This window comes from Tamandua tetradactyla, chromosome 26, assembly GCF_023851605.1.
Source record: "Tamandua tetradactyla isolate mTamTet1 chromosome 26, mTamTet1.pri, whole genome shotgun sequence".
Classification (NCBI taxonomy): domain Eukaryota; kingdom Metazoa; phylum Chordata; class Mammalia; order Pilosa; family Myrmecophagidae; genus Tamandua; species Tamandua tetradactyla.
Window position 1 is genome coordinate 22,268,361 of NC_135352.1, and position 27,767 is coordinate 22,296,127.

The 27,767-nt window shown below is 32.6% G+C and overlaps 1 protein-coding gene across 12 annotated transcripts in view; it reads left to right on the plus strand.

Annotated features, from left to right (window-relative positions):
* Positions 1-27,767, plus strand: part of PCM1 (pericentriolar material 1) — a 111,018-nt gene that overhangs the window by 34,147 nt on the left and 49,104 nt on the right. For 7 of the 12 annotated variants that reach the window (XM_077144585.1, XM_077144583.1, XM_077144588.1 and 4 more), the window contains 15 exons: positions 368-637; positions 1,372-1,542; positions 1,730-1,846; positions 9,768-9,945; positions 12,926-13,035; positions 14,674-14,890; positions 17,234-17,435; positions 18,399-18,572; positions 19,053-19,207; positions 19,331-19,566; positions 22,687-22,838; positions 22,975-23,104; positions 24,853-24,993; positions 25,577-25,767; positions 27,037-27,243. In XM_077144585.1, coding sequence (XP_077000700.1) covers positions 368-637; positions 1,372-1,542; positions 1,730-1,846; positions 9,768-9,945; positions 12,926-13,035; positions 14,674-14,890; positions 17,234-17,435; positions 18,399-18,572; positions 19,053-19,207; positions 19,331-19,566; positions 22,687-22,838; positions 22,975-23,104; positions 24,853-24,993; positions 25,577-25,767; positions 27,037-27,243 — 2,651 coding nt within the window. The remainder of the gene's footprint in view (positions 1-367; positions 638-1,371; positions 1,543-1,729; positions 1,847-9,767; positions 9,946-12,925; positions 13,036-14,673; positions 14,891-17,233; positions 17,436-18,398; positions 18,573-19,052; positions 19,208-19,330; positions 19,567-22,686; positions 22,839-22,974; positions 23,105-24,852; positions 24,994-25,576; positions 25,768-27,036; positions 27,244-27,767) is intronic. The other 5 variants (XM_077144590.1, XM_077144591.1, XM_077144593.1 and 2 more) reach the window with 2 other exon arrangements.

Genomic DNA, 27,767 nt, shown 5'->3' on the forward strand with positions numbered 1-27,767 from the left:
ACTGATAGTCATATTGTTAACATTGATTTCTTGGGTCCAAAGCCTTTAAAAATTCTTGTGAACAAGTAAAAATATCAATATGAGTTATAAATATTGTCCATATTCCTAGTACTTCATTTGAATTAGTTTTGTTCATATTCATCAGTTGAATTGTCTCTGACAAAGTATTCTTACTTATACTAATTGAAATGAGATAATCAGTAAAAGAATTTTGTTGATCTGAGGCTATTTCACATCTAACTACAAAGCTGCTCATGCATACCTCCTGAATCAATACCTGATGGTGAAACTAAGAACATTGAAGAAGATTTTTTTAATTTGTTGAAAAATTAATTTTCGTGGGATTTGGTTTCTTTTTCATGTATAGAGAAGCATTGGAAGTGATTCTCAAGGTAGAGCAACAGCTGCTAACAACAAACGTCAACTTAGTGAAAACCGAAAGCCCTTCAACTTTTTGCCTATGCAGATTAATACTAACAAGAGCAAAGATACTACTACAAGTCCTCAAAAGAGAGAAACTATTGGATCAGCACAATGTAAAGAGTTACTTGCTTCTGCTTTAAGTAATGACCTTTTGCAAAGCTGTCAAGTTTCTGAAGAAGATGGGAGAGGAGAGCCTGCAATGGAGAGTAGTCAGGTGACAAAATTTGTGTTTCTTTTGATCTTTGCTTTCACCTCATAGTATAAACATTAAGATTAAAAAACAAGAGTTGTATTTGGTTCAACACATAGAAATTTTAGTTAAGTAGGATTAAAATACTTCCATGACCTTGTTCATTAATCTACCATATTTATTCAAAATAGAATAAATTTTTTGTCTTTATTCATAATGATGTAGAAATGGTATATTCAGGTTAATGAAGGTTTCTTTTTATCTGCAACGTAAGTATTACCAATTTTTAATAAAGAGGAGTGGGGAACAATTAATAGATTGTTATAAGATTTTTTAAAATGGTGGCACAATGTTTATAAAAAGTATTTTCAAATCTTAGATATTTTTATATTTTCTATTTTTATGTAGTAATATTTATAAAAATTATAGTTATTTATATAAATTTATAAATAATAGTTAATATTTATATAAATAATGAGTTTGGGTTGAAGCTTTATAATTTAAAATTTTCAGGTAATACAAATTAATTTTGAAATTTATTTTTAAATTAACTTTAATTTAAGGTTGTTAGTATTGCCAACTCTGTTAACTACTAAATTCACATTATTTACATGTATGTATTCACACAGTAAACCCAGAAATATCTTTGATTATTATCTTTTAAATATAAAATCTGTACTACTTTTGTCAGTGAATTTTTATGTGCACTTTTCCATATTGTTTACTTTCCCGCTTTAATAAAAATATTTTCTTTGCAGATTGTAAGCAGGCTTGTTCAAATTCGTGACTATATTACTAAGGCTAGTTCTATGCGGGAAGACCTTGTGGAGAAAAATGAGAGATCTGCTAATGTGGAGCGCCTTACTCATCTTATAGATCACCTTAAAGAACAGGAAAAGTCATATATGAAATTTCTCCAAAAAATACTTGTAAGTTTTGGACCTTTTAAACAATGTATTGAGTTATTTTTGTAGTATACCGGTGTACATATACTAATTACATTCTGGTGCCACCCCAGAGAAGTTTACTTATTTTCAAAAAAAATCATGCCGTCCATGATAACATTTTCTTGCCCTTTTTAATGGTTGTATGATTTATACCACTAAAATATTTCAGGCTAGAGAAAATGAGGAGGAGGATGTTCGGACTATAGATTCAGCTGTGGGAACTGGTTCTGTAGCTGAGAGCACATTGCTAAACATAGATGTGCAGTCTGAGGCTTCAGATACCACGGTAAGCAGATTTTTGGTAATTAAAGTGCTGGAAATGAAGACCTAAAATTTCCCATTTTTTTCCACATGACATTTTATTGGTATTCCTTAATGAAAAGTGTCTTTCAGGGAAGAAACCCTCAAATTGTTAATGCTGTATATGTTCTTTTTAAACATGAAAATTTACTAATGTTAAAAAATAGTTTTAATGATTGATTTGGAAATCTATTATTTTCAGATCTTCAGTTTTTACAGAAACATTTTCTAGTTTGTTTTATTAAATACAGCTTTGCTAATTTTATGAGGCATTCAGAAAGTTGAAACTTGTTACAGATATGAGGATATATAAGTGCACAGTATCACTAGCATATACTTAGCACACTGGCTCTTCAAAAGTCTCCAAGTTCATTTGCCATTGAAAACTTGTTTAAAGCTGTTAAATTTTTCATTTCTCATTCTCTTTTTAGGACTCTGGCAAAATCAGTGATTCAGAAATTAAGATGCAAGTCTAGAAAATAGGACAGCATAGCATTTGCATTGTGACTTACAGTGAGAAAAATATTAAAAATTCTGATTCTGTAAAATGAAATTTATCATAATACTTTCCTTTGGGGAAAGGTGTGTAAAATTTGCTTAGTTCAGAGAATTTAGAAAGGACGTCATGTCAAAGCTAGTGTGTTCTGCAGTGGAAGACAGATCGGTGATTACTCAGAAAGTAAAGCAAGGGACTACCATATGACCGAGCAATCTTACTTTTCGATATATATCCAAAAGAATTGAAGGCAGTGTTTCAAACAGATATTTGATTACCACTGTTCATGGCTGCATTACTTACAGTAGTCAAAAGATAGAAGCTACCCAAGTGTCCATCAGCAGATGAATGGATAAATAAAATATTGTGTACATACAGTGGAGTATTCAGCTAATATTGAATACATACAGTGGAGTATTCAGCTTTAAAAAGGATGAAGTTCCCATACATGCTACAGTAGGATGAGCCTTGAAAACAGTATTCTAAGTGAAATAAGCCAAACACAAAAGGGCAAATATTACATGATTCTTCTTATATGAGGTATCTAGAATAGGCCAATTCATAGAGACAGAAATAGATTAGAAGTTACCAGGGGCTGAGGAAGAGGAGGAATGGGGAGTTACTGCTTCATGGGTACAGAGTAATGAAACAGTTTTGGACATAGATGGTGATGATGGTTGTACAATATTGTAAATGCAGTTGAGCTCCTGCATTGTATGCATAAAAATGGTTAAAATGGCAAATTTTGTTAAATCTATTTTACCACTTACAAAAAATAAACTAGTATGCTTGTATGCATTTTTCTTTTAACAAATGAGCCTATGACTGTGCATTAGTAAACTTGTAAACCTAATCACCATTAAAGCTTTTCTTGTGAAAGAATAACAATGTATGTCTATGGTTTCTGAGCTATGTCCCAAAATACCATTCACCATTAAAAATTTGAGGGTTTATTTCCTTTAAGTTCTTATCTGCCTCATTTCCCTTCTCTGCCCTTCTAATTTGAGGTGGAAATTTGAATTTTTCTTTACTGTATATTATTTTCACCAGGAGATAGAGAAGAGAGCTTGATCCAAGCAGTTGTTGAAGATTGGATTCTATTATGGGGACATTATTTTCTTACTTACAGTGGTGTTGGGATTAATTTCTTCCTCACATTTCATTCCAGCAGAAACGCAAAGGTTGGGAAATGTGGGTAAAGGAATTTTGTTGGGGAGGGTTGGAAATGATATGGTTGATTATCGTAATTGACAATAACATATAAAATATTCACCATGATGAGAATTTTTCATAATAAGATGACATAAGTAAAATGTAGCAGAATAAGTCATAAAATATGCTTTGGCAGTTAGTTGTATAGCTAGGAAGTAGCCTCAGAAATACTTGTTTAGTTAAGCCATGGTCTAGTCTATAGAAAGTTAAATATCTAAATAACTTTATTGCCCTTGGGTGGGTGGATTGATTTTTTTTTCTTTTTTTTTAAATTTTTGTTAATAAAACCAATCAACATACAATGTGAACGTCCTTTTTTTCATCACGTAGTTGTTTAGTCATCATCATGATCATTTCTTAGAACATTTGTATCAATTCAGAAAAAGAAATGGAAAGAAAACAGAAAAAAAAATTCATACATACCATACCCCTTACCCCTCCCATTCATTGATCACTAGCATTTCAATCTACTAAATTTATTTTGACATTTGTTCCCCCTATTATTTATTTATTTCTAACCATATGTTTTACTCATCTATCCATAAGGTAGATAAAAGAAGCATCAGACACAAGGTTTTCACAATCATACAGTCACATTGCAAAAGCCATTTTTTTATTTTTAAGATGGACTAGTAACTGTTGTTTATTTATAAGGCTGGCTTTATGTTAAACAGTTTTGTTAAATTAATATGCAGCACTGTTTAAGAAAGGAGGCATCTTTTAGTCTGAAAGTTGCCGTGCATTGAGGACAAGCTAGAGATTTCAGCTTCACAGGGTTTCAAACATTGACGTTACTACAAGTCCAAAAGGAAAAGGTGACAGACCTCTTCAGTAGGGAACCGTAATAGGAAATGAAGCCAAAAACATGGATTTCTCTCAAAGGTATATTTCACAATATTAACTTGGGAAGTCTCTAAATGAGCGCCTGTTTTGTCCATATTTTCTCTTCCTTGTTTGCTTTTCTGTTGTTGCTATTACTCATAATATATATATTATTATTAACAACTATTATATTGTAATTGGCTTTAGAAAAATACTATCACTTAACATTTTTATTTCTTCTGAATTCCATGGGTTATACGTGACAGCTGTTCTTATTTGACCTCCTTAACAAAGAATTTGAAACTTAATCCATTTTCCTTTTTTTTTTTTGCTATTGAGGGTTCAAAGTATAATACATTCTTAAATCTTGTTCATCAGTCAGTTGCCTTTTGTCTCTGATGTTTTGTATTCATGAATTCAGGTGGTAATTTAAAATTATTCTTATTTCCTTTGGTCATTCATTAAAGAAAAAAAATCAAGGAAGCTACTAGCTTTCCTTTCTTTGTAAGAATGAAAAACTTCTTTTATAGTGTCTTTTGCTTTATAGTTTTGTTCTTGCTGGAAACCCCTTCCATTTCTTTTTTAGTAGGAAATTTAATTATCCGGTGATTTGTTTGCTGATGTATTTTTTCTGGTTTTTCTCCCAGTGTTTAATTGTTCTTTAAAGACACCCAGGAAAGATTTAAAGACAGCTGTTGAGTAATTCTGTTTAAAACAATTTGAATAAAAAATAACATTTGTAAAAGACCTCATATCTGTTTGGCAAGAGAAAATTACTATTTTTATTAGTTGAATATAGACAAGATGATCTCACGTGTTTTATTACCAGTAGTAATAACAAACGGTAGTTTTTTTCTGTTTCTTTGTTGTGTAGGTATTTTATGTTTTCTGTCTGTGCCTGTTTAAAAATGACAAAACCTGACCTTTATGTAATTGGGCAGTCTTTTTTTTTCCTCTGGGCTCCCATAAGAATTTGAGGACCCAGTCTGAAATCAGTTATTGGGATCTTACTATAGAGTACTAAGCACAAGTTGCCCCAAGTTAACAGAGAGTAAAGTCGCTGATTATATTAAAAACTAGGAGATGATGAAGTGAACATAAAGCACAATAGGTTGTCTTCAGAATAGCGACAGAGCTTAGCAATTGGTAGTTACTACAGCATGGTATCTGCAGGTTTTACTCTTTTTAGAGGCATTTTATTTACTTTAAAAAATCACTTTGCTGTTTTACTTTACATTATTCAAAGTTTCTTTGAATAATGTCCTTATAAATAAATATTGTTTTCTACTGAATTTGCTTCTTGGGATTTATTCCAATTTGATTATTTTTCATCTTTTACCGATTTTTAAGGCTATCTAAGTATAGTCATATCAGACTGTATTTATAAAATGAGTTTAATTTCTCAGAAAAATCGTAATTCCTACAACTGGCTAGTATAGTATAGTCATATCAGACTATATTTATATATTTATAGTCTTTTACAGATTTTTAAGGCTATCTAAGTATAGTCATATCAGACTATATTTGTAAAATGAGTTTAATTTCTCAGAAAAATCTTAATTCTTACAACTGGCTAGTCTCTCTGCTGTGCAGAATCCATCATTCTCTTTACCCCATCCCCATTCCCTCCATAGAATCCTTTTAAAATGCAGTGCTCTGTTAGAAGAATATGAAAAAAATAATAATTTGCTGTCTCAACTGAGATTCAGAACTGAAAGCAACTTTGTGTGTTGCAGCTTAATATGAGTTGACTAATATTCTAGAACTGCCTGTTAAGGATATATGCACCATTTTATGGATTATGTTATAAACATGATGACATTTTGCATAACTTAAAAGAAAGCCTTCCCTGAATACCCATGCCTTCATTGTTTTTCTATACCCTCCTTCTCCCTCTTGCCACCACTTAGTCTCATTTCCTAGAGAATTGTAAACTTTTTTTTTTAATAGTATGTAGCTTTTAATAGTATGTAGCTCTTATTTTCATCATTTGGCTGTCCCTGTCTCCTATACCAGACTATGCAACTTTAGGGTGCTATTTATGTCTTATACTGCATTATTTAGAACTGTCTCAGCATATAATAGGTAGTCTGATAGTTTTGGGGAAAAAGTATGGTGTAAAGAATACTACACGTATTATTTATTTTAACGTTTGTCCCCCCTATATTATTTATTAATAATAAATAAATGTTTAGATTTCATATTTATTAAAAATAAATAATAGGGGGAACAAACGTTAAAATTAGTTTGAAATGCTAGTGGTAAATGAAAGCAAGGGGTAAGGGGTATGGTATATATAACTTTTTTTTCTCTATTATCATTTTATTTTTCTGTTGTCTTTTTATTTCTTTTTCTAAATCGATGCAAATGTTCTAAGAAATGAATATGCAACTATGTGGTGATATTAAGAACTACTGATTATGTATGTAGAATGGCATAATATCTTATTGTTTTGATTGTTTGTTAATTTCTTTTTAATTAATAAAAAAATTGCAAAAAAAAAAAGAATACTACACAGGAAACTGGGAAACCTTACTTCCTGTAACTGTGGTGTTTGGTAAATCACAGCCGTGTCTTCTCTTGGCATGTCATTCCCTCACCTTTCACATGAAATGATTTAAGTGCATGTTATATGAAGTACTTTTAGCTGTAGAAATAGATTTGAATCCATGAATACTTATGGGGGAACAGTTGAGTACAGGAAAAGAAAACCTAAGGTTTTTTGAAATTGAACTATGTCTGCATACAATTTAGGATTTTATGCCTAAGTTAATTTTTTAATCTGTAAGATGAAAATGTAATGATAAAAAGTGACTCAATAAAAGTTTAAGTGAAAAACTGTGTTTGAAGGGTGGTTTTAGTCCTATAAATACTAAATATTGTGAGAAATACCTTAAAATAATATTAAGGTATAAATAATATTAGCTTGGTTTCTTTTATGGATCCTATTCCTTGTACCATCTTCTTGGCATGTTCGCATCCTTAAATATTTTTGTCACTTTTTCTCATCTCTTTCTTAATACATAATCGTAGTTTTACTCCCTCCACCCAAAACAGCGTTTTAAGGTATTGGTCATTTATTATGGATGCTAAGATTAAGCAGTACTAAGACTCCACAAATTTTGGTGGGAATTGCTTTTGGATTGGTGAAAATTCAGAAAGTAATGGTATTTAACAAATAACTTAGAATTATTTATAATTATGATATCAAAGTTTTACAGATTAATAAGGATTAAAGTACTTAAGAGTTTGATTTTCAAAGGTAGATATCTCTTTATAATATTAAATTGCTTAGTTGAGTCTAAACTACTTGGTGAGTTGAAGAGATTATCAATTAAATGGAGATTTGCATTTTTGAAGGTTGTTTTCCCCCGAATGACCATTTTCATTATTTGTGTTGTTTCTCCTCCCCATTAAATAACATTATTACTGTGCTGGAGTGTTTGCTTGATTGAGATTAACCTGGAGAGGTTTTTCTGAGTCATTCCACTGAGATCTATACCTATCTGTTTTTATATTTTACCAATGAATTTGATGGAGTTATTATGAGTATTGTGGCTCAGGTCTGTGAAGGGCTGGTAGCCTGTCCCAGTCCCTCCAATTTTTTTTTTCCAAGTTGTAAATATAAATGAAATTTGACAGGAATTAATGTAAATATTAAGCTAACTCCACTTTTGTGTGATAGGAGAGAAATGAGAACACAGTAGTTAATTTGAAAAGGAGCTTTTATTAGAGACTCAGGACAGGGGTGCACAGGTGGTTCAGAGCTATAATATTCGCCTTCCATATGGGAGACCTGGGTTCAATTCCCAGACCGTGCATCCACCACCACCACCTCCCAAAAAACAAGGCAATAGAAAAAATCTTCAATGAATAGTAGCTTAACCAAGATTGGTTGTTTTTGTCCCGTATTCATGAAGCCTAGTAATAGTTCAGGGCAGTAGATAGGCACTGCTTGGGCTCCTCTGATGTATATTGTATTCTAACCATAGCATCTAGTTCCTATATGAGCTTATTTTCTTTGAATATTTCTGTGCCAGTTACTTATTCGTTCACTCATTTTATTGATTCTCAAGTGACATGGTAAAATGTTGCCAGTACTCTTTCGGTTTACTGTACAAACATCAGTTTTACTTGGGGAGGTAAGGAAAAAAGAATTGGTTTTTGCACAGCATTGATAAGAAATGTCACCCAAAAAGAAGTTTCTCTTGAGCTATCCTGTTCTCCACAATTTCTCCAGGAATCAAATGTGCATAGGAAAAGTAAGTCAGTGCATTTCTATTTTCAAAAGAAAATAATTGAATTTTTCTGTTCACTGTATAACTTTGGGGAAGAATCATTTATCTAAAATTACATAACCCTAACCAAAATTGTATGGCAATGCAAATTTTATAAATTGACTTAATTATAACAAATGTACAGGGTTGGGGTAAAATATTTTATTAAAATATTAGGCAGAATCATTGAATTTTAAAATGAAAGATTTTTTAAAAGGTATATTGGTAGTAAACGTATCATCATGTATACCGTTAATGCATAATATGTCTTATATTGTTTTGGAACTGTATTTGAATTTGTCTCTTTGCTTAATTTTTCTTTTTTCTTGGTTGTGTTACTATTTTGAATAGTTGTATGATCAAAATTTAAAATTCTTACAAGTGGCCCTTATTTACTCTGTTCTACTTTGGAACAAGGTTGTAAACCTAGCTTTAGGAGGTAGTTTGAAAGTGTTTCTATTTTATATCATCAGACTCAGCTGACATTCTTGATACAAAATATGCAATTTTCTACTTTATTATAAGCTTATATAGTGAGATACAATTAAAGTAAAACCTGTTCACATATGATTATAAAAAAAATACTGTGAAAAGTTCTGTCATTTGTTAGAAATAAGAATACACTTGAAAGGGGTTTATTTCTTTCCTAACCCCCCACTCCTTCCCCCATCACTTCTAGGAGTGAAGCAGAAAGTTTCTTAATCAGGTCTTTCTCGAAACAACTTTCAGGTCACTAATTTGGCATAATTGGCTCCTGCTTTTCTATAGGGTCTGGATTCCTCACTGTTTCTGTGTGTGGGAGTTGGAAGGGGTGACGTTGGCCCTCTTGGTTTTATTTCTTTTGCCTCACCTTTTTCTTTATTTTCTTTTTGTGAATTCCTCTTCATGCTAAGCCGTTGCTTAGGGTTTTACACTGTAAAGTTATCTCAGATGACAGGCTATCACTGTGTCATTCTTTTCTTACTCTTTTTTCAAGTCCACTAAAATTGTGCCCAGGATTGTATCTAATTCATTAACTGTTTGTGTACTTGCCATTGGTAGTTGAAACAAGATGGATTTTAATAGGCAGCTATAAAAATGTTGTTGTTCTTACTTTCTAGGCTAGGGATCCTCAGCAAGAGCCTATGGAAGAGATAGAAAATTTGAAGAAACAACATGATTTATTAAAAAGGATGTTGCAACAGCAGGAGCAACTGAGAGCTTTGCAAGGACGACAAGCTGCTCTTTTAGCTCTGCAACATAAAGCAGAGGAAGCTATTGCTGTGATGGATGATTCTGGTATGCCACAGTCTTAGACTCTTGTTTTTATGAGGAAGGCTTAATAAATAATGGTATAGCAAGGTGCAGGCTGGCTATTAGATAATCAACTATTGACTTTTGTTTAGTGAGACTTATTCTGTCCTTTGCTTTTCTTGGTTTGTACCAAAAAGGTACCATGCAGACAGCTCACTCTCTTTTTTCAGAGAGTATCCTTAAGAGGTAAAAGAGACAGTTGTAGTTTTGTTTTTGTATTTCTGAATGAAAGGGTTCTTGATTCTTTTATTCCCTTTTGTACTTTATTGATCTAGGATTGCTGTACTTTAGTGCTTACCAAGAAAGGGTTAAACCTAAAGTGAGGCAGTGAATAAATTTATAGAGCACCTTTGGCATCTAAAGTTAGTACTGGCTGATTTCATTTAGGTCTCTAATTGTAGCTGTTATCTCCTTTGAACTGTGTTAATCCTGTAGAATTCTAGTGAGACTTAAAAACATTCTTTTTCCTCTTCTCCCTTTCCTCATAGCCATGTATCATTAGGTGAAAATTTTATCTAATTCTTTAGCACTGAATCTAATTTAATCCAGTTTTTCTCATCACTCAAGCCTAGGTATTTGATTTCTCATTGAGTTGAAAACAGGATTGATACTTACTAAAGTCAATTTAAATGAAGGTTTTAAATTAGTAGTTTATCCCCACCACACCAATCTGATCATTTATCTTCTTTCAAGCACTCCATTTTTGTTACCGACTTTAGGTCCCCACTGAGGCTACCCCATTATCCAAACCTGGCCTACTGACCCAGCCCTCTCATCACTGTTATACCTAATATAATTCTGTTTTTTAAAGGGACCTTATGACTTTCAGTAAACTTGCTCTTTTATAATAATTATATAGTTAAATATGGGAATAGTTAAACCGATCTTGTTCTCATTTTTATCTTGTAAAACCCAAAGTATTATTAGCTTTTACCTTTGTATTTAGGAAGTAAATAATTTAGGGAAAAAAGGAATTAAAATATTTCTATATAACAAAAAGGTGGAAATAATCAAAACGTCTATCCACAAATGAATGAATTAACAAATGTACATATACACAGTGGAATATTGTTTGGCCATAAGAAAGAGTGAGGCTATGAGGCATGCTGTGACATGGATGAATTTTGAAAACATGCTCAGTGAAATAAACAAAGCACATAAGCAGGTATACTGAATGATAGCATGAGAAAAAGCAAATTTGCAGAAATAAAAAGCAGATTAGAGGTTTTACTGGGCAGTCGGGGAAGGGGTGGAGTATTTAAGAATTTTAAAAATTAGTATGAAGGACCTAAAATATTTGTGTATAAGAAAAAAAGATATAGTTGGCTACTAAATTCCTTACACTGCAATAACTTTGATAGCATTGATTCAGTAACAAACCCAAGATCTTTAAAGAAAAATATTATGTGATGAGAAGTATACTTTTCAAGTTTGGAATATCACATTTTGATAACTATGTTAATCTCAGCTATTCACATTTATATCATATTTGATCATAAGAGAAATTAAGTTTTTAGCCAGAGCTTTTATGCTTATTCCTATTTTATAGAGAAGGAACTCAAAAACAGAACTTGTGACTTGCCTGGGCTTATATGGAATTTTAACGTAGTAGAATTAAATCTCTTGAATTCTAGGCAAGGATTCTTTCTGTTTCTGATTATGAATTTTTTTTTTTAAGGAAGCAGATAATCTCTTTTTTTTTTTTTTGAGGTGTAATATGAGGAAGAGGAACAAGAATAGAATGAGTAGTTTGAATTTGAATTTGTTTTAAATACTGTTTCAGAAGGAATTTTAGCTAAGTGGTTTTAAACCAAATTTCCTCCCATGTTTATGTGATTTTGCAGGGCAATGCTGATGAAAAACCTGAATTACAGTATTTAGTCTTCTATAAAAGAAGCAACATAATTGTTTGTCATAGGATAGAGTATTCTTTTCACCACTTAACTAGCAAATTGTTTGTTAGTTATTTGGACTGTAATTTCTTTCTTTTCAAAATAGAATTTAGACTAGATAAGTGGGGTTCCCATTCCAGCCCTGAAATTCTAAGTCTGATATCTTGGTGGAAAACAATGGTATTTTTCCTTTCTAACAGAAGCAATTTAGAGCCAATTTGTAGTGTCCCTTTTAGAGCTAGAAAGTTAGAAATGAGAGTAAGAGTGGGGTGGTTGAATACTAGGGCATTAACTACTATTAAAATTGTCATTAGAAAACTGCCTTAGAAATATGAAGGTCTTTTTGAAAAGATGATTAAAAACTACTCTCCCTTCGAGCCCACCCAGGGATGCCAAAAAAAAAAAAAAAAAAAAAAAAACTGCTCTCTTTTAGTATGGTATCTGTCAAAAGTAACTACTTCAATAAATTATTTGTACCACCGCAGAGGTTGCACGATCTCCTGTTTTTTAATTTTTTTGAGTACAGTCTTGCCCATTTGTTCACTTATGGCCTATGGCTGCTTTTGCCCTGTAATGGCAGAGTTGAGTAGAGAGTATAAAAATTTATGGCCCACAATCCTAACATATTTACCATCTTACCATTTAAGAAAGTGTATGCTAGCTCCGGTACTAGAATGTTGATCTATCAGGGAAAGTGATGTTTGAGACCTGCCAGAATCAGCTGTGCTTTTTCAGCCTATCACTCTCCCTACCATTCCCCCAACACAGACAGATAGATTCCCATCTCCACTTCATTGAGTCACTGGGATCAGTTGATGAATTGGGATATAATTGTATCCTTCCAGGTATCTTGGGAAAGAAAAAGATGAACCACTATACTAGAGACTACTGAGTATCCCTTTATTTTTAGGTTAGTAGGAAATACTTAAAAGGATTGGTTAGCTAGTTTCATGTTACATTTGGTAGGATTTTTAGCGTTTCTTTTTATTTTCAAAATCTATTTTTAGTTTCTCAAATTGAAAAGGTGTTCAATTTATTTATTTACTTTAACGGGTAGTTAATTTTCTTTTTAGTTGTAACAGAAACTACGGGTAGCCTATCTGGAATCAGTATAACATCTGAACTAAATGAAGAATTGAATGATTTGATACAGCGTTTTCATAATCAGCTTCGTGATTCTCAGGTAACTTAATGTTGTTAGTATAATTGAATTTAAATTCACATGATTAGAATGGTGGTTCTCAACCTTCAGTGGCATAAATATCACCTGGCAACATTATTTGCAAAAATGCAAATTCCTTTATCAACAGGGTACCCTACCTCCAAAATTGTCACATGTAGATTTGGGGTGGGCTTCTCCATATGTGTGATTTGTGCTAGTGATCTAAGATACTTTGAGGAATTAGAGAAAAATCTTGTTTGAATGAATTGATTAGCATTATGTCCCATTTGTATGCCATTAAATGACACATTCTCTTTTCCTCATAAGATTGTTATTGGTCATAACTCATAAAATTTTTTTTTTACTTTTTTTTTAATAGCCCTTAAAATTTAACTTGGTAAATTATTACATAAATTTAAAGTTCACAGTTTTAAGAAGCCCCTAAAGTTTAATCTGAGGGTTAACAAGTGTTGAAATTTGATGACCTTTGTAAGTAATGATATAAATATAAATTTTAAATCTGTGGACCTTGGGGAATAAAGGAAGAAATAATAATCTCTCTACTGAAAATGAGAATGATTAAAGACATGATTACTCTAATCTCCTTTCTGACCAAGTGAAAATAAAAGAATGGTACAACCACTTTGAACACTAATTTAACATTGTTTAGTAAAGGTGAAGATGCCTTTTTCTGTGGACTAGCAGTACCACCTTAGAGAAACTCTCACATATCCACAGAAAACATACTTGAGAATGTTTATGGCAGCATTGTGTTAATAGCAAAAAAACAGAAATGACCTAAATGTCCATGAATTGGCAGAATGGATTAATAAATTATGATGTATAATAGAGTGAAGTTCTATACAATATTTACAGTTAATAAATAGAGTTAATGAATGAAAAATGCAGGTTAAAGAATAACACCTTGTGTTTAAAAACATGTAAAGCATGTATATTTTTATGGGTACATATGTATGTATTATAAAAACGTGATGAGAATGGCAAATATCTAGATCCAGATTGAGATTACTGCTGGAGAGGGTAATGACAATAAAGAAAGGTACATAGAGCTTCAGCTATATCTGTAATGTTTTATTTCTTTAAAAAAAATAAAGAATACTTATATGACAAAATGTTAAAATTTGACTAAGCTCAATGGTATGTGTTCATTATAATTCCCTAAGCCTTTGTGGATTCTTGAAATGTTTCATAATTACATATACATACATACATACATACACAAAGCAATAGAGAAACATAGTTAAAGTGATAGGAAAATTTGATAGGTTAAGAAATTAAAGTATATGGTGATGATTCTCAAAGAATGACTAAAGAGAGAGAATGAGGTTTTTGAAGGTTTATTCTAGATAACATGTGGCATCATTAGCACTTAATTTAGATCCAGATAGTAAAGCTAAGGCTGTCTAGTGAATTTAAGACCATTGTGTGGTTGTGTGTGTGGATAAACCATATATATGTTATAGTGGCATATCAGGAAACTGTATTTAAGTTGGAAATTGGAAAGACATAGTTACGCATCAGCACAACCTAGGCAAATATTTGTCTTGTTATTTATGAAGAATGTTTAAGCATTTTTAAAGTGAAACCACAGTCTTTAATCACCTTAGTCTTAGTTTTCTTCTTTTTTTTCCCCTTAAGCCACCAGCTGTTCCAGACAACAGAAGACAGGCAGAAAGCCTTTCATTAACTAGAGAGGTTTCCCAGAGCAGGAATCCATCCATTTCAGAGCATTTACCTGATGAGAAAGTCCAACTTTTTAGCAAAATGAAAGTGCTCCAGGAAAAGAAACTAAAAATGGACAAACTGCTTGGAGAACTTCATACGCTTCGAGATCAACATTTAAATAATTCTTCCTGTAAGTAAATCTGGCTCAGCAGATACAGAAAATACAAATAGGTATTATATTTTCTTATTTCCTCAAGAAAATTAATTTTGTGGTAGATAAGACTTGCATATGAAAAGTTTAAATAACAAGGGGATTTATGATAAAAGTCAAGTTCTGTTCTAAAATTCAGAAAAGGAAAAGAGTATTGTGGGCTGAACAAAGTTGGGGCTTGAAAGATAGGTAGGATTTTACTAAGGGAAAAACAGAAGAGCCCATAACCTGTTGGGATATTTGGATTGTTTGTCATATTTAATATTTTCCCTTAAGGAAAAACTAATTCATATTAGTGCTTTGGGTTAAAACTCTGAAACTGTGAAACAGATCGAGTTTAAATACCAAAAAAAGTTAAACTTCTATATACTGCATATGCTTTAGTGCAGAAAGTCAACAACTTAGAACCATTGGACTTTGTGTACTTTTTTTTTAAATATATGTGCTTTTTAAATATATAAATAGTCATCTCAGGCAGTTATAATTCCAGAAACTGTACTTTATACTCCATAAATATTTTATTTTCTTTATTAAGACCTAGTTACTAGTCTTCACTTGCTGTACTCGTATCTTCTCAAACCTAATCCCTGCTTACCCAAACAATGAGACGCCAGCATTAGAAATTGGGGTCAAAAGGGACAACTTCAACTGGTCACCCTTTTTCAGCTTTCTAGTCCCTCCCTATCTCAGTAAGGAGAAAAGGCAAGGGATAAAAGTACATTCTCTGGAGTCCCTGTCCTTAATCTTCATCCATCTTTGATTTCTTTGTCCTTCTCAAAAGAACATTGTTGTTCTTGCCTTGAAACATTTCTTTCTTTTCCTTAACGTCTGCAGATTCTTATCTAATCCCAATTCCCTACTCCTTTCACAAACAGATGAACACAGCTAAGAAAAACATAAAACTTGAAAGTTGTGCTCAAGGCTAATAGTGGTCAGTTCTATACATAGAAAGAAACACTCTACCCACAGATGACACTACAAGGTAATTGTTTTTTCCCACTGGGAGACTATGAGAGCAACATCCAAAGGTAGAATGGTCAAGGAACAGATGAAGATTATACTGGAGACCAGCAGTAACAATTGTGGCATTAAAAGTGAACAACCCATAATGGTGGTCTCTGTGAAAAAGTGATAAAAGACAATAGTTTTGTAGCAGTATGAGATAGAGAAATGTGAAGAATCTTAATCCGCATTAATTGCCCTTGAAGGCATAAGAAACCTTTGCCTGATGTGTGTGGATAGAAAAGTAACTAAAATTTAGTTAAAAGATTTTTCGCTTGTGAACCATTGATTGTAACCATGCAAGAATGTTTGTATGTTTGTTTATTGTTTACAATAAAAATATTTTAAAAAAAGAGCAAATGGGGGTGACCCATGTAAGTTTTCTTTAAAATCTAAAAGGCAAACCCTATCGTTACCATCATTATCATCAGGTCAGAAAAACGCAATCTATAGATGGTATAGCTAAGAATTTGTGGCTTGATCTCAAGTGAAAAAATAAGTTAAATCAGAATACATCCAGGAGTGCCCAACCAAAGAAAACTTCCTAATAAATCCACTTTCAGGTTTTCATTTTATCTACTCCCGTGATTATGCAAACAGAATAAGACTGTTAAAAAAAAAAAAGATTTTGCACTAAAAACTCCCTATATCCTAGCTATGAAATGAGGAAATTTTGTTGGAAGTTTGACCTAGCCATTAGCTAATTAGAAAATTCTGTTGCTGAGTAGTATGAGAGGTATGGCTGTAGCACAGTCACTTTTTTTTTTTAACCTTATCTCCAATATCAAGAAGAAAGTCCCATCTTTGAGAATAGATGAAATTTCTCTGAGCTCAATTTAGAAAACTCATAAAGACCTAATCACCTTGGGGAGCCCTGGAAAGAGTTGTTGATGGTGTACTACTGTATCTCAGACTAGGTGAACATGTTTAACTGAACCTAGAACCAGGTTTATCAGAGTACTCCTGTAGTTATTTTTCCAAGGTAGACTTTTTTTAGCTCTTGTCAAGATAGAAATTGTCTTTCCATTTTTCTTTTCTTGCTGTTCTAATCCAGGAACTGGAATGTGAAAGTGTTGAAATCTCTGAAAGAAAGAAGTAAAAATGTCCTTTGTATGTGTTTTGGCATGTTTGGTTATGGGGCATCTTAACAATGTGGGCCTGGGGGTATTATATGCTTAAATTTTTATTTTTTTTAAATCTGCAGATTTTAAGATATTAATGATTTTTATTTTTCTGCCCATCCAAACAAACTGTGAAGAATTGCTTAATGCCATGTTTGCTTGTTTATGGTGATTGGTAATTTGTTTTTTGTTTTTTTAGTTGTGCCTTCTTCAGCCTCTCCACAAAGGAGTGTGGATCATAAAAGTACAACTTCAGCTCCCTCTGCTCCTGTAGGCTTAGTAACAGTTGTCAATGGAGAATCCAATAGCCTCATGTCATCTGTTCCTTACCTTCCTGCTTCCCTGGTCTCTCAGAATGAGAATGAAAATGAAGGCCATCTAAATCCAACTGAAAAACTCCAGTAAAACATTTTTACAAACATTGTTTACATAAATTTGAATTGGATAATGGGGATAGATTCTGGTTTTTTTCTTTGATGTGTTGAAAATTCTGGAAATACAGAATTTAATACCATAAGTGTTCTTAAGTGATAGGGTAGAAGAGATGTATGTGTGTTATATGTGTATTTGAATAGTTCAAGAGAAATGTGATGTTTCAAACTAGGTAATTTCTGTCTATGAACTAATGTTTTTATTCTAATTTTTCAAATAAAGGATCAGAAATTGCTCATACTACATTTAAATATTTCTGTATTTAAGTAGTTTATAGCCAAGCCTCTAGAGTCAAGCAGCCCTGAAATTGTATAACACAAGGCTGTGTAAACTTATCATTAGAAATACCTTATCTTTATTAGTTCTGTTTTCCTTGTCTGCAAAGTAGGGATGATAATATACCTGTTCATAAAGGTGTTTTAAGTATAAAAAAGCACTTGGTATAGTTCCTGGCATTTAGTAAAATCTCAGTGAGTCTTAACTGTTATGTTTGGTAAATATAAGCTTTATAGATCTCCTTATATTGAAGACAAATCAGGAACGTTCTGTAAATGCTCAATAATGTCCTGCATATCTGATTTGCCTAAGAGAGAGTATTTAAATTGGATGTTTGGCACTTCATGCTTTTGGTACTTAAGAAATTTAGGAATATTTTAACATTGAGTTTTATGCTTTTTAACATTTATACCTACTTAAAATAATTAAATTGAGATTTATTTTCTTATGTTATTTGTCCTCAACATATAATACATGAAAATAAAGTATTGCAATTTTAATTAAGCCACACTTGAAATTAAACTTATCATTATGGTCATACCTCCTAGATATTTGACCAAGTTTAAATTTTGTTTGTTTTGGCTGCTAGTATATGAAAATAACCAAAACTTTCTTTTACTAAAATGGGTATAAATATTATATTTTTTGTTTACCAGGAAGTTAAATGAAGTTCGAAAGAGATTGAATGAACTGAGAGAATTAGTTCATTATTATGAACAAACATCAGATATGATGACAGATGCTGTAAATGAAAACACAAAAGATGAAGAAACGGAAGAGTCAGAATATGACTCTGAACGTGAAAATTCTGAACCTGTTACTAACATTCGGTAAGAACTTTCTTTGAGTTTGATTTTTTAACATATCCATGCTAACCTAATACTTTTAACATGGAAAAAAATACTCGAAAGAATGCTCACTGTTTGCCTTTATTAGAGCTTTTCCCCTGTAAGTCTGCTCTTACATGTAGTTATAATGGTCCTATGAAAAAAGGTCCCAATGGTATGCTGTGTTCACTGGACAAATATGGAAGTATTGAGTACAGTAGTTCAGTGAATTTGTTAGATTAAATGTAGATAAATTATAGGTAACATTTTCCTACATCTTTTAGATGTAATTTTGCTTTTTCAGGTATTCTAAAATTTTCCAAAAGCACATAGAAGAAGTTATGAAAAGGAGAAACTCATTATTCAGAGTTTGAATTTAAATGGGGAAAAAGACAGGTTTTTAGTTGGACTTATTTTATCAGTAATTCAAAAACTTGATTTTTTTTTACTTTAAGTAAACTCAGTATGTTTTCTTTCTTTTAGAAATCCACAAGTAGCTGCCACCTGGAATGAAGTAAATAGTAATACTAATGCACAGTGTGTTTCTAATAATAGAGATGGGCGATCAATTAATTCTAATTGTGAAATTAACAACAGATCTACTGCCAACATAAGGGCTCTAAACATGCCTTCCCTAGGTATGATTGACTGTATCTATGGATAATTCTGCCATATTATTCTTAGGAAGTGGATTCTCTTTCCTTAATAGTCCTCTTAAGTTTATTAAAAATTATTAATATCAGTGATAAATGTTTCCGCAGATTGTCGATTTAATAGAGAAGGAGATCAGAGAGTTCATGTTGCACAAGGTGAAGATGATGAGGAAGAGGAGGAAGAAGCAGAAGAGGAGGGAGTTAGTGGAGCTTCATTATCTAGTCATAGAAGTAGTCTGGTTGATGAGGCTCCAGGAGATGCTGAATTTGAACAGAAGATCAATAGGCTTATGGCTGCAAAACAGAAACTTAAACAGTTACAAGATCTTGTTGCTATGGTTCAGGTAAGTACATCTTTTTTTTTAGTACTTCTCACATAGTAAAGTCTTACTTGTGAAGTCAAATTTGTGTATGTATTTCATAATCTTCATGTCATTAGACTAGTAAATGTTGATTGAGTTCTTTCTATATGCCAGGTTTAAATGTCTAGCACCTTAACAGGCTTCATATCAGGTGTTGGTAAACTTTTTTCTGTTTGGCCAGTTAATAAATATTAGAGTTTATGTCTGAAAGCAGGCATAGATGATAGGTAAACAAATGAGCATGGTTGTCTTCCAGTAAAACTTTATTTACAAAAATATGTGGTTCAGGTATATTGGACCCACAGGCTCTGGTTTGCTGATGACTCCTGCCTTATATCATGTATCACATCATTGAGAACATCTCAGTGAGGTGTAGGTATTAAACAGATTGAATGGTGTTAACTCAATTGCCCAAGTTTATATAACTGTCAGAGCCAGAATTCTGACTATAGTCAGAGCCTGAGATCTTAAACCAGTTTGATGTAAAAGAAAAACCATGTTGTTATATTCTGTATGGTCAAATAAGTAAAATTTGAACTATCAGTCATAAATTTTAAATAAAAAGTGGTCAATCTATATGAACATAATATTATGTTGTTAACATTTCTTTATTGACTGATAGAAAGACTTAGCTTTTTGCAATTTACTAGGTAAACTGTCCTTCATCTTAAGCAACAGAAGTGACTTAAGTTTTAAAAATTCAGTCCTTTTCATCCTCTTCATCTGTACTATATCCATAGTTTATTCCCAGATATTTCATTATTGAAATATCTTCTAGAGAAGCTTTTTTAAAACTAACCACATTTTATAAAGGTATAGAAAAACCGTTTTCATTGTGGATGAAAAAAACTAGTTTTCGTCACAGCTTTTGAAATGCTACTTATTTTGAAGTAAAGGATGAATGTATTCTCATTGTTTATAAAAAAGTCAACATTAGTGAACTCCCTCTTGCTGTCTGTTCATAATCCATTTTCTGTAAAGGTTACAAATTGTGTTTTGCTAGACCTTTTTCTATGCATTTGCATCAGTATGCTCTTAGAAAGACTGTAGAATGTTTTTACTTTCCTTTGCTTTTATTTGAAACTCTTGTCACTCTATCAGGATTAGGTTCACCGACACCATTAGGTTAGCTTATAGAAATTAACGTAAAGATGCTTATGAAATTGTATGTTTCTTTTAAGTCTCCAGACATCCATCATATTTAGTTCCTTCATCTGTGATGCAAAATATGATAAAATGAAAACACTTTTGCCAGTTACTTTATCAGCTTCTGTTTGTGTTGATGTTTATATCATTTCAGTTGTTCAGGCACTCTCATATTACCGTCTGAAACTTCAGGTAGTTATGCTTTTTTTTTTTCAAATTTTTCCCCTTTTTTTGTGTGTGAAGAGCTCATTAGACAGCTCTTCTTTTTTCTTCATTTTCAATTGAGTTTTTTCCTAATTTTACTGACCATGTCAGTAGTGATTGAATTCGTTTTTAGATAGATTCAAAGGCCAGAATAATATCAACTTTACAAACTTAAAATTCATCAGTTTTAGGATTAAGGGTCAGCTTAACTCTATAAAGTGTTATTAGAATGATATTTCCAAATGTTTCATTTGAGGTCTTCAGAAAGAACATGAGCACATATAGAGTGTGAAGAGTTAAATGTTTTCAAGAAAATGCAGGAGTTTTTTCCCCCTCCCTTTTTTTTTTTAATCACGCATATATTCTTTTTTATATATGTTTTTTGAGAAATATCTGCACGCATACAGTCCAACCATATTATACAATCAGTGACTCACGTATCGTCACATAGTTGTATATTCTTCACCACGATCATTTTTAGAACATTTGCATCACTCAGAAAAATAAATAAAAAGAACTCATACATCCCATACCCCTAACCTTCCATTGACCCACAATATTTCAGTCCACCCAGTTTTTACCCTTTATCTTCCCATACTATTTATTTTTTTATCCTTATTTTTGTTTTTTTGTTTTTTTTACTCAACTCTCCTTACCCCAGATAAAAGGAGCATCAGACACAAGGTTTTCACAATCACACAGTCACGTTGTAGAAGCTGTATAGTTATACAGTCTTCTTCAAGAACCAAGGCTGCTGGAACACAGTTCAGCAGCTTCAGGTACTTCCCTCCAGCCACTCCAATGCACTTTAAACTAAAAAGGGATATCTAAATAATGCATAACCTTTTTATTGTTTGAAATCTCTCAGCCACTGAATCTGTTTGTCTCATTTCTCTCTTCCCCCTTTTTGTCAATAAGGCTTTCTCATTCCAGTGATGCCAGGTTCCAGCTCGTCTCTGGGAGTCAGGTCTTATGTTTCCAGGGAGATTTATACCCCTGGGAGTCAGGTCCCATATAGGGAGGCAGGGCAGTGAGTTCACCTGCCAAGCTGGCTTAGAGAGAGACCACATCTGAGCAACAAAAGAGTTTCTCTGCCCCTCCCCCATATTTAAAGTACATTGATTTCAACAGAAAATGTGGATTTGCTTTTAATAAGATAGGAATTTTGTTTGGTTTTCCAGTATCATGACAGATTTGAGATACCTTTACATCTCATTATCTTTTGTTTTCTGAGTATTGGTGCTTATTTCTCCACAGTGGAGAAACGGGAAAATTTAAGCAGAGCAATTGACAACAGACATTGAGTATTTGTATTTAATGTAAAAGTTGTATATTAAGAAAATTTATGTAATACCAAGAATTCATTATAATTTGGCATTGCTCTGAGATTCCTAGCTCTAATTATATAAATATTTTTATCTTCGTATACTTGAGTAAGTTATTTTTGGTTATATTTTAAGATACTGTAGCTCATTAGCTGGTCAATATAAAAGTACTTAATTTCTGTCACTACTTGGTAACTGGGAACCCAAATTTTAAATGTGCTAGTATTGATTTTATTACTTCATTTCCTGTCATTAGTAGAGGATGAACTTTAATGTTCTTTAAATAAAAATTGTGTGCTTTTTTTTACTGTTTTGATTTTTTTTTCATGTTTACATACAATTTAAAGACTAGTGTATGTATTTAAGATACTAATTGGGTAATATGCTTATATATCAAGATTGTTTTAATATGATTGTGCTATTTTAGGATGATGATGCAGATCAAGGAGTTATCTCTGCCAATACTTCAAACTTGGATGATTTCTACCCAGCAGAAGAAGACACTAAACAAAATCCAAATAACACTAGAGGAAATACCAATAAAGCACAGAAAGATGCTGGAGTAAATGAAAAGGCAAGGTATGTTAAATTTTTTACCTCTGATTAATAAAAATCTAGTGCCTGTTATAGAGAAGGTGCTCAGTTAGTACTCTTGTTAATACTGTTGTCAGATTTTACTGGCATCCACCAATATATAACGTCAATTTAATTATAGAGAAAAATTTTATGAGGCTAAACTGCAACAGCAACAGAGAGAGCTCAAACAATTGCAGGAAGAAAGAAAGAAACTAATTGAGATTCAAGAGAAAATTCAAGCACTGCAAAAGGCATGTCCTGACTTACAGGTAATTTTGAAATGAATTTCTTTCCATCTGAAAAAACATGTTTAAAATTTAATATAGGGTGCACAGGTGGTTCAGTGGTAGAATGCTTGCCTTCCATGAGGAGACCTGGGTTTAATTCCCAGAACATGCACTGCACCCCCCCCATTCCACCCCCCAAAAAGTTAATGTTAGCTGAAAATTCTCTGTCTTTTTCCAGTATTGATATGGCAGATATCTATCTACTAATTTTTATGATTAATGAAAGATATTAGTGATATAGATCTAATTGTGAAAGATAACACATTGAATTGGCTCTGATTTTTTATTTGTGTGCTTGTTGGGCTAGGTACCCATAGATACATAACATAAGTATTCATAAAGATTTATTATATTAAAATATTCTGGTTTGAATTTTGCAATTATGGACCAACATTTCTATCTTTCTTTTACTGGCCTAAAATTAAATAATTTCCTGAAGTCATCATGAGTTATTAAAGGAACATAATTGAAATATTGTTTGTGTAGTCTGAATGGTAACTGTATGTGCATTTGTTTATCAGTTGGTCCCCTATCATGGGTCTTTGAGAATGAGCAGACCTTTGATCATATCACATAACTGAGATTGTAGAGTTTAAGTGGGAGAAAATCTTTTCTTTTTTTTCACCTTTTCCTAAAATGTGTTGGTTAGCTTTATTCTTCAGCCAGGTTTATTTCAAAAAAGAAACACATGAAATATCTCACATAACACTTGACTTTTACCTTTTCTATTTCTAGTCCTTTTTTTTGTCTCCAACCTAAATAATGTCCAGAGGAATTTTTTTTTAAGTGTATACCAGAGTTGGTGTATACCAATTTGCTAGCGGCCAAAATGTGATATACCAGAAGTGGAACGGCTTTTACAAAAGGGGAATATAATAAGTTACAAGTTTATGTTCTAAGAAAGTGAAAGTGATCAAATTAAGGCACCACCAAGAGGTTACCTTCATTCAAGAAAGGCTTGGGAAATCACGTGGCTGACATCTTCTGGTCCCTTGCTCCTATGCTTGTTGGTTTCAGCCTTTGTTCCTGTGGGGGTTCCTCACTTTGCCTCTCCAGGGCTGGCTTTCATCTCTTCACTTCCCTTGGATCTCTCCAGGTTCTGGCTTGCTTACCACCTCACGGTAATGTCTGCTGGGCTCCATGCATCTCCAGGCATCCATATCTGTTCTCTGCCTGTCAGCTCTGCTCTGAAGTTTGTCTGCTCTGTCATTTCTGCAAAATGTTTCCTCTTTTAAAGGATTCCAGTAAAATAATCAAGACCCACCTGGAATGGGTAGAGTCACATCTGCATCTGATCAAAAGGTCACACCCACAGTTGGGTGCGCCACATCTGTACGGAGACAATCTAATCAAAATTTCCCAGCCTATAGTGCTGAAACAGGGATAGAAGAAACAGCTACTCCCAGAAGACTGGATTAGGCTTAAAGCATGGCTTTTCTGGGGCACATAATATTTTCAAACTGGCACAGTTGGCTTCATGATTACGTTTTCCATAATTACATTTTCACCTATTAATGCTGTTGTTCCTAGGTGTTACTACCTATCAACTTTAGCCTGTGTTTTCATCTTTCTTCATATAATTTTCTTAGGATAATGACAGGAATTGGGGTCTAGTAGAAATATATTAAGAATCATGGCACTACAGACCTAGGGAAATAGAAATAATGTTTTATGAAATTAACATAATTGTTTAATTCCTCATAATGATTTTTATTACCAATCCCTTTTAGCTGTCAGCCACTAGTGCGACTAATTGTCCCACCGGAAAGTATGTGCCAGCTATTACTTCAACCCCAACTGTTAATGAAAATGAAACCAGCGCAAGTAAATCTGTGTTTGAGCCTGAAGATTCTTCAGTAGTGGATAATGAGGTATTTTGTACTCTCATTTTGGAATTAATCTTAAGTCATATTTTAAGAAGGAAAAGTAAGTGTCTCTGAAACTTTTTAAAATTGTAGACTATTTTTTTCTAAAACTGGGGGGAAGAAAATTTTTTTCCAAAAATAATGAAGTTATTTTCTAGACTTTTACCTTTTCTATTTCTAATCCTTTTTTTGTCTCCAACCTAAATAATGTCCAGCAGCAAAGTAATCTTGCTTTTTATTAGCAGATATTTGCAGAAGTATATCTAAGGAGTGTTTGCAATAAATAGTAATCATTTCAGTTAGAAAGACCTATCATTTGGGCATTTTATTTCTGTATGATTTGTAGAAAACAACTTTTTAAAAATAGTGCGTGAAATATTTTTGGGTATTTCTATTTTCATTAAGAAGTAATGCTTGTCTAAGTTATTTATTGCTAAAATTATTTTGACATTTATTGCTCTCAGTATAGAAGGGTAGAGTGAGAATAGGAAGCTTTGTTTATACTGACAATGATATTATCCTGTTATATTTTACGGCTAAAGGAAATCCTAATGTTTACTCTTTACACTCTTTTTTTTTTTTTTTAAAGTTGTGGTCAGAAATGCGAAGACATGAAATGTTAAGGGAAGAGCTGCGACAGAGAAGAAAACAGCTTGAAGCTCTGATGGCTGAACATCAGAGAAGGCAAGGTCTGGCAGAAGCTGCATCTCCAATTGCTGTTTCAGTCAGAAGTGATGGATCTGAGAACCTTTGTACTCCTCAACAAAGTAGAACAGAAAAGTAAGAGTTGTTTAAATCATTTTTTAATCGTCATCTATGTAAGGCCTATGATATAATCAGTATAATTTTTCCTTCGTGCCATAACGCAGTCTGTTCAGTGAGACTAGTTTTAAGTACCACCTTTGTGATTTAATTTAACTGACCCTAATTCTGTTCTGACTTCTCATGGCATCAGTTTTCGCTCTCATGTGTTTTATTTATTGTGTACTTGGTCATATGGTGATGATGCATTTTCTTGTGCATGCGAGTCTTATTTTCTTAGTTTTAAGCTTATAAAAAATGTGCTTAAAATTATATAATGCTTTTCTGTTAGTCCAGAAATAAGCACTACTTTTTTTTTTTTTACTTCAATTGACCAACATGATGTTTTTAAGCATTTTATATAAACATTTAGTTTTTAGGATTTCATTGTTTGATGAGATTTCCAAATTTAGAACATTTCTGTAACTATTACTCATCAGTAAAATCAATTATTTACTTATTTATGTAGTAATGTTTAGATCTAGAATGTTGAAATCCAAATTTGTTGTGACTTTACCTTTTGATATCTTCCAGTGGCATTTCTGTAACAAAATTTGTACTCCTTCTTTCCTCCTGTTAGAAGGACTTTTCCTGTTTTTGGCATCCCAACATGCATTTTATTGATCAAACTATATCTATAATATTTTATTCATTTCTAGGTATAAAACATGTGTACTTTTAAAGTTCTTTATATGATTTTGATGAGGGTCTAGGTTTGAGAACCATTGGTCTAGAACTGTCCTGCCCAGTATTTCAGCCATTCGATAAATGTAGCCATTTAAATTAAAATTTAGCAAAATGAAAAACTCATTTTCTGAATCTCACTAGGCACATTTTACATGCTCAGCTGTGTTTGACTAGTGGCTGCTCTATTGAATAGCACAGATACAGCTCATTACCACTATTGGGGAAAATTCTGTTGTAAAAAGCACTGATCTAGAAAACCAAAACCCAAGGAAGAGTGGAAGAAAGTTGAGAGAGGCTCAGTTTAAGAAAAAAGTTCAGAGAATATGATGACTGTTTAATTTATTTAAAAATTGTTTTGTCAAAGGCAGACTAAATATTTTCTGTATAATAGCAATAGGAAGAGTACCTACCACCCAGCTCATAAAGTTACTAAAATTAGAATAGGTTGTTTATATACAAACGCACACACACATATTTGGTGTAATTCCTGGTTCATAGTAGGTGGTAAAATATTGATATCATCTCCAGAATGATCTCTGTCTTATTTCTCTTAATCATTAGAACAGTGGCAACTTGGGGAGGTTCTACCCAGTGTGCACTAGATGAAGAAGAAGGAGATGAAGATGGTTACCTTTCTGAAGGAATTGTTCGGACAGATGAAGAGGAGGAAGAAGAGGAGCAAGATGCCAGTTCTAATGACAGCTTTTCTATGTATCCTCCTAACAGTGTGAATCATAATTCCTACAATGTAAAGGAAACTAAAAATAGGTTAGTTTCAGTGTTTTAATTTTTTGCTTGATTTGAAATGTCACTGTGATAGCTACCAGCTAGCTGGATCAGAAAGGCAAAATCCTAAGTATTGAAAAAGGTCTGTCAACAAAGGCATTTTTTGCATTGTTATTTATAATAGGAACAATGACTTGTTAAGGAAAGATGATTTAAGTGCACTGTGATAGTTCCACTTGATAATGGAATGTTAATTGTGGATGAACTTAAAGTGTGAGGAATGGAAAAACGCTTATGTAATGAATATAATGTAATATTCTGCAGAATACAGAATTGTATGGACACTCCTGTGAAGAAACAAATGAAAATAAAGCTGGAAAGAAATAGAAAAATGATCTTTGCATAAGGCTAGAAATTTGGAGTTTTTCTCCCCCTACTGTTTTCCAAACTTTATAAGTCCTTTGAACTAAAAAAGAGAAACTGGTTTGTGGGCCAGGGTTTCAGGATTCTATTTTCAGATTTTAAAAGCCAAATTATGATGACCTAGTACTTTATATTTTGTATTA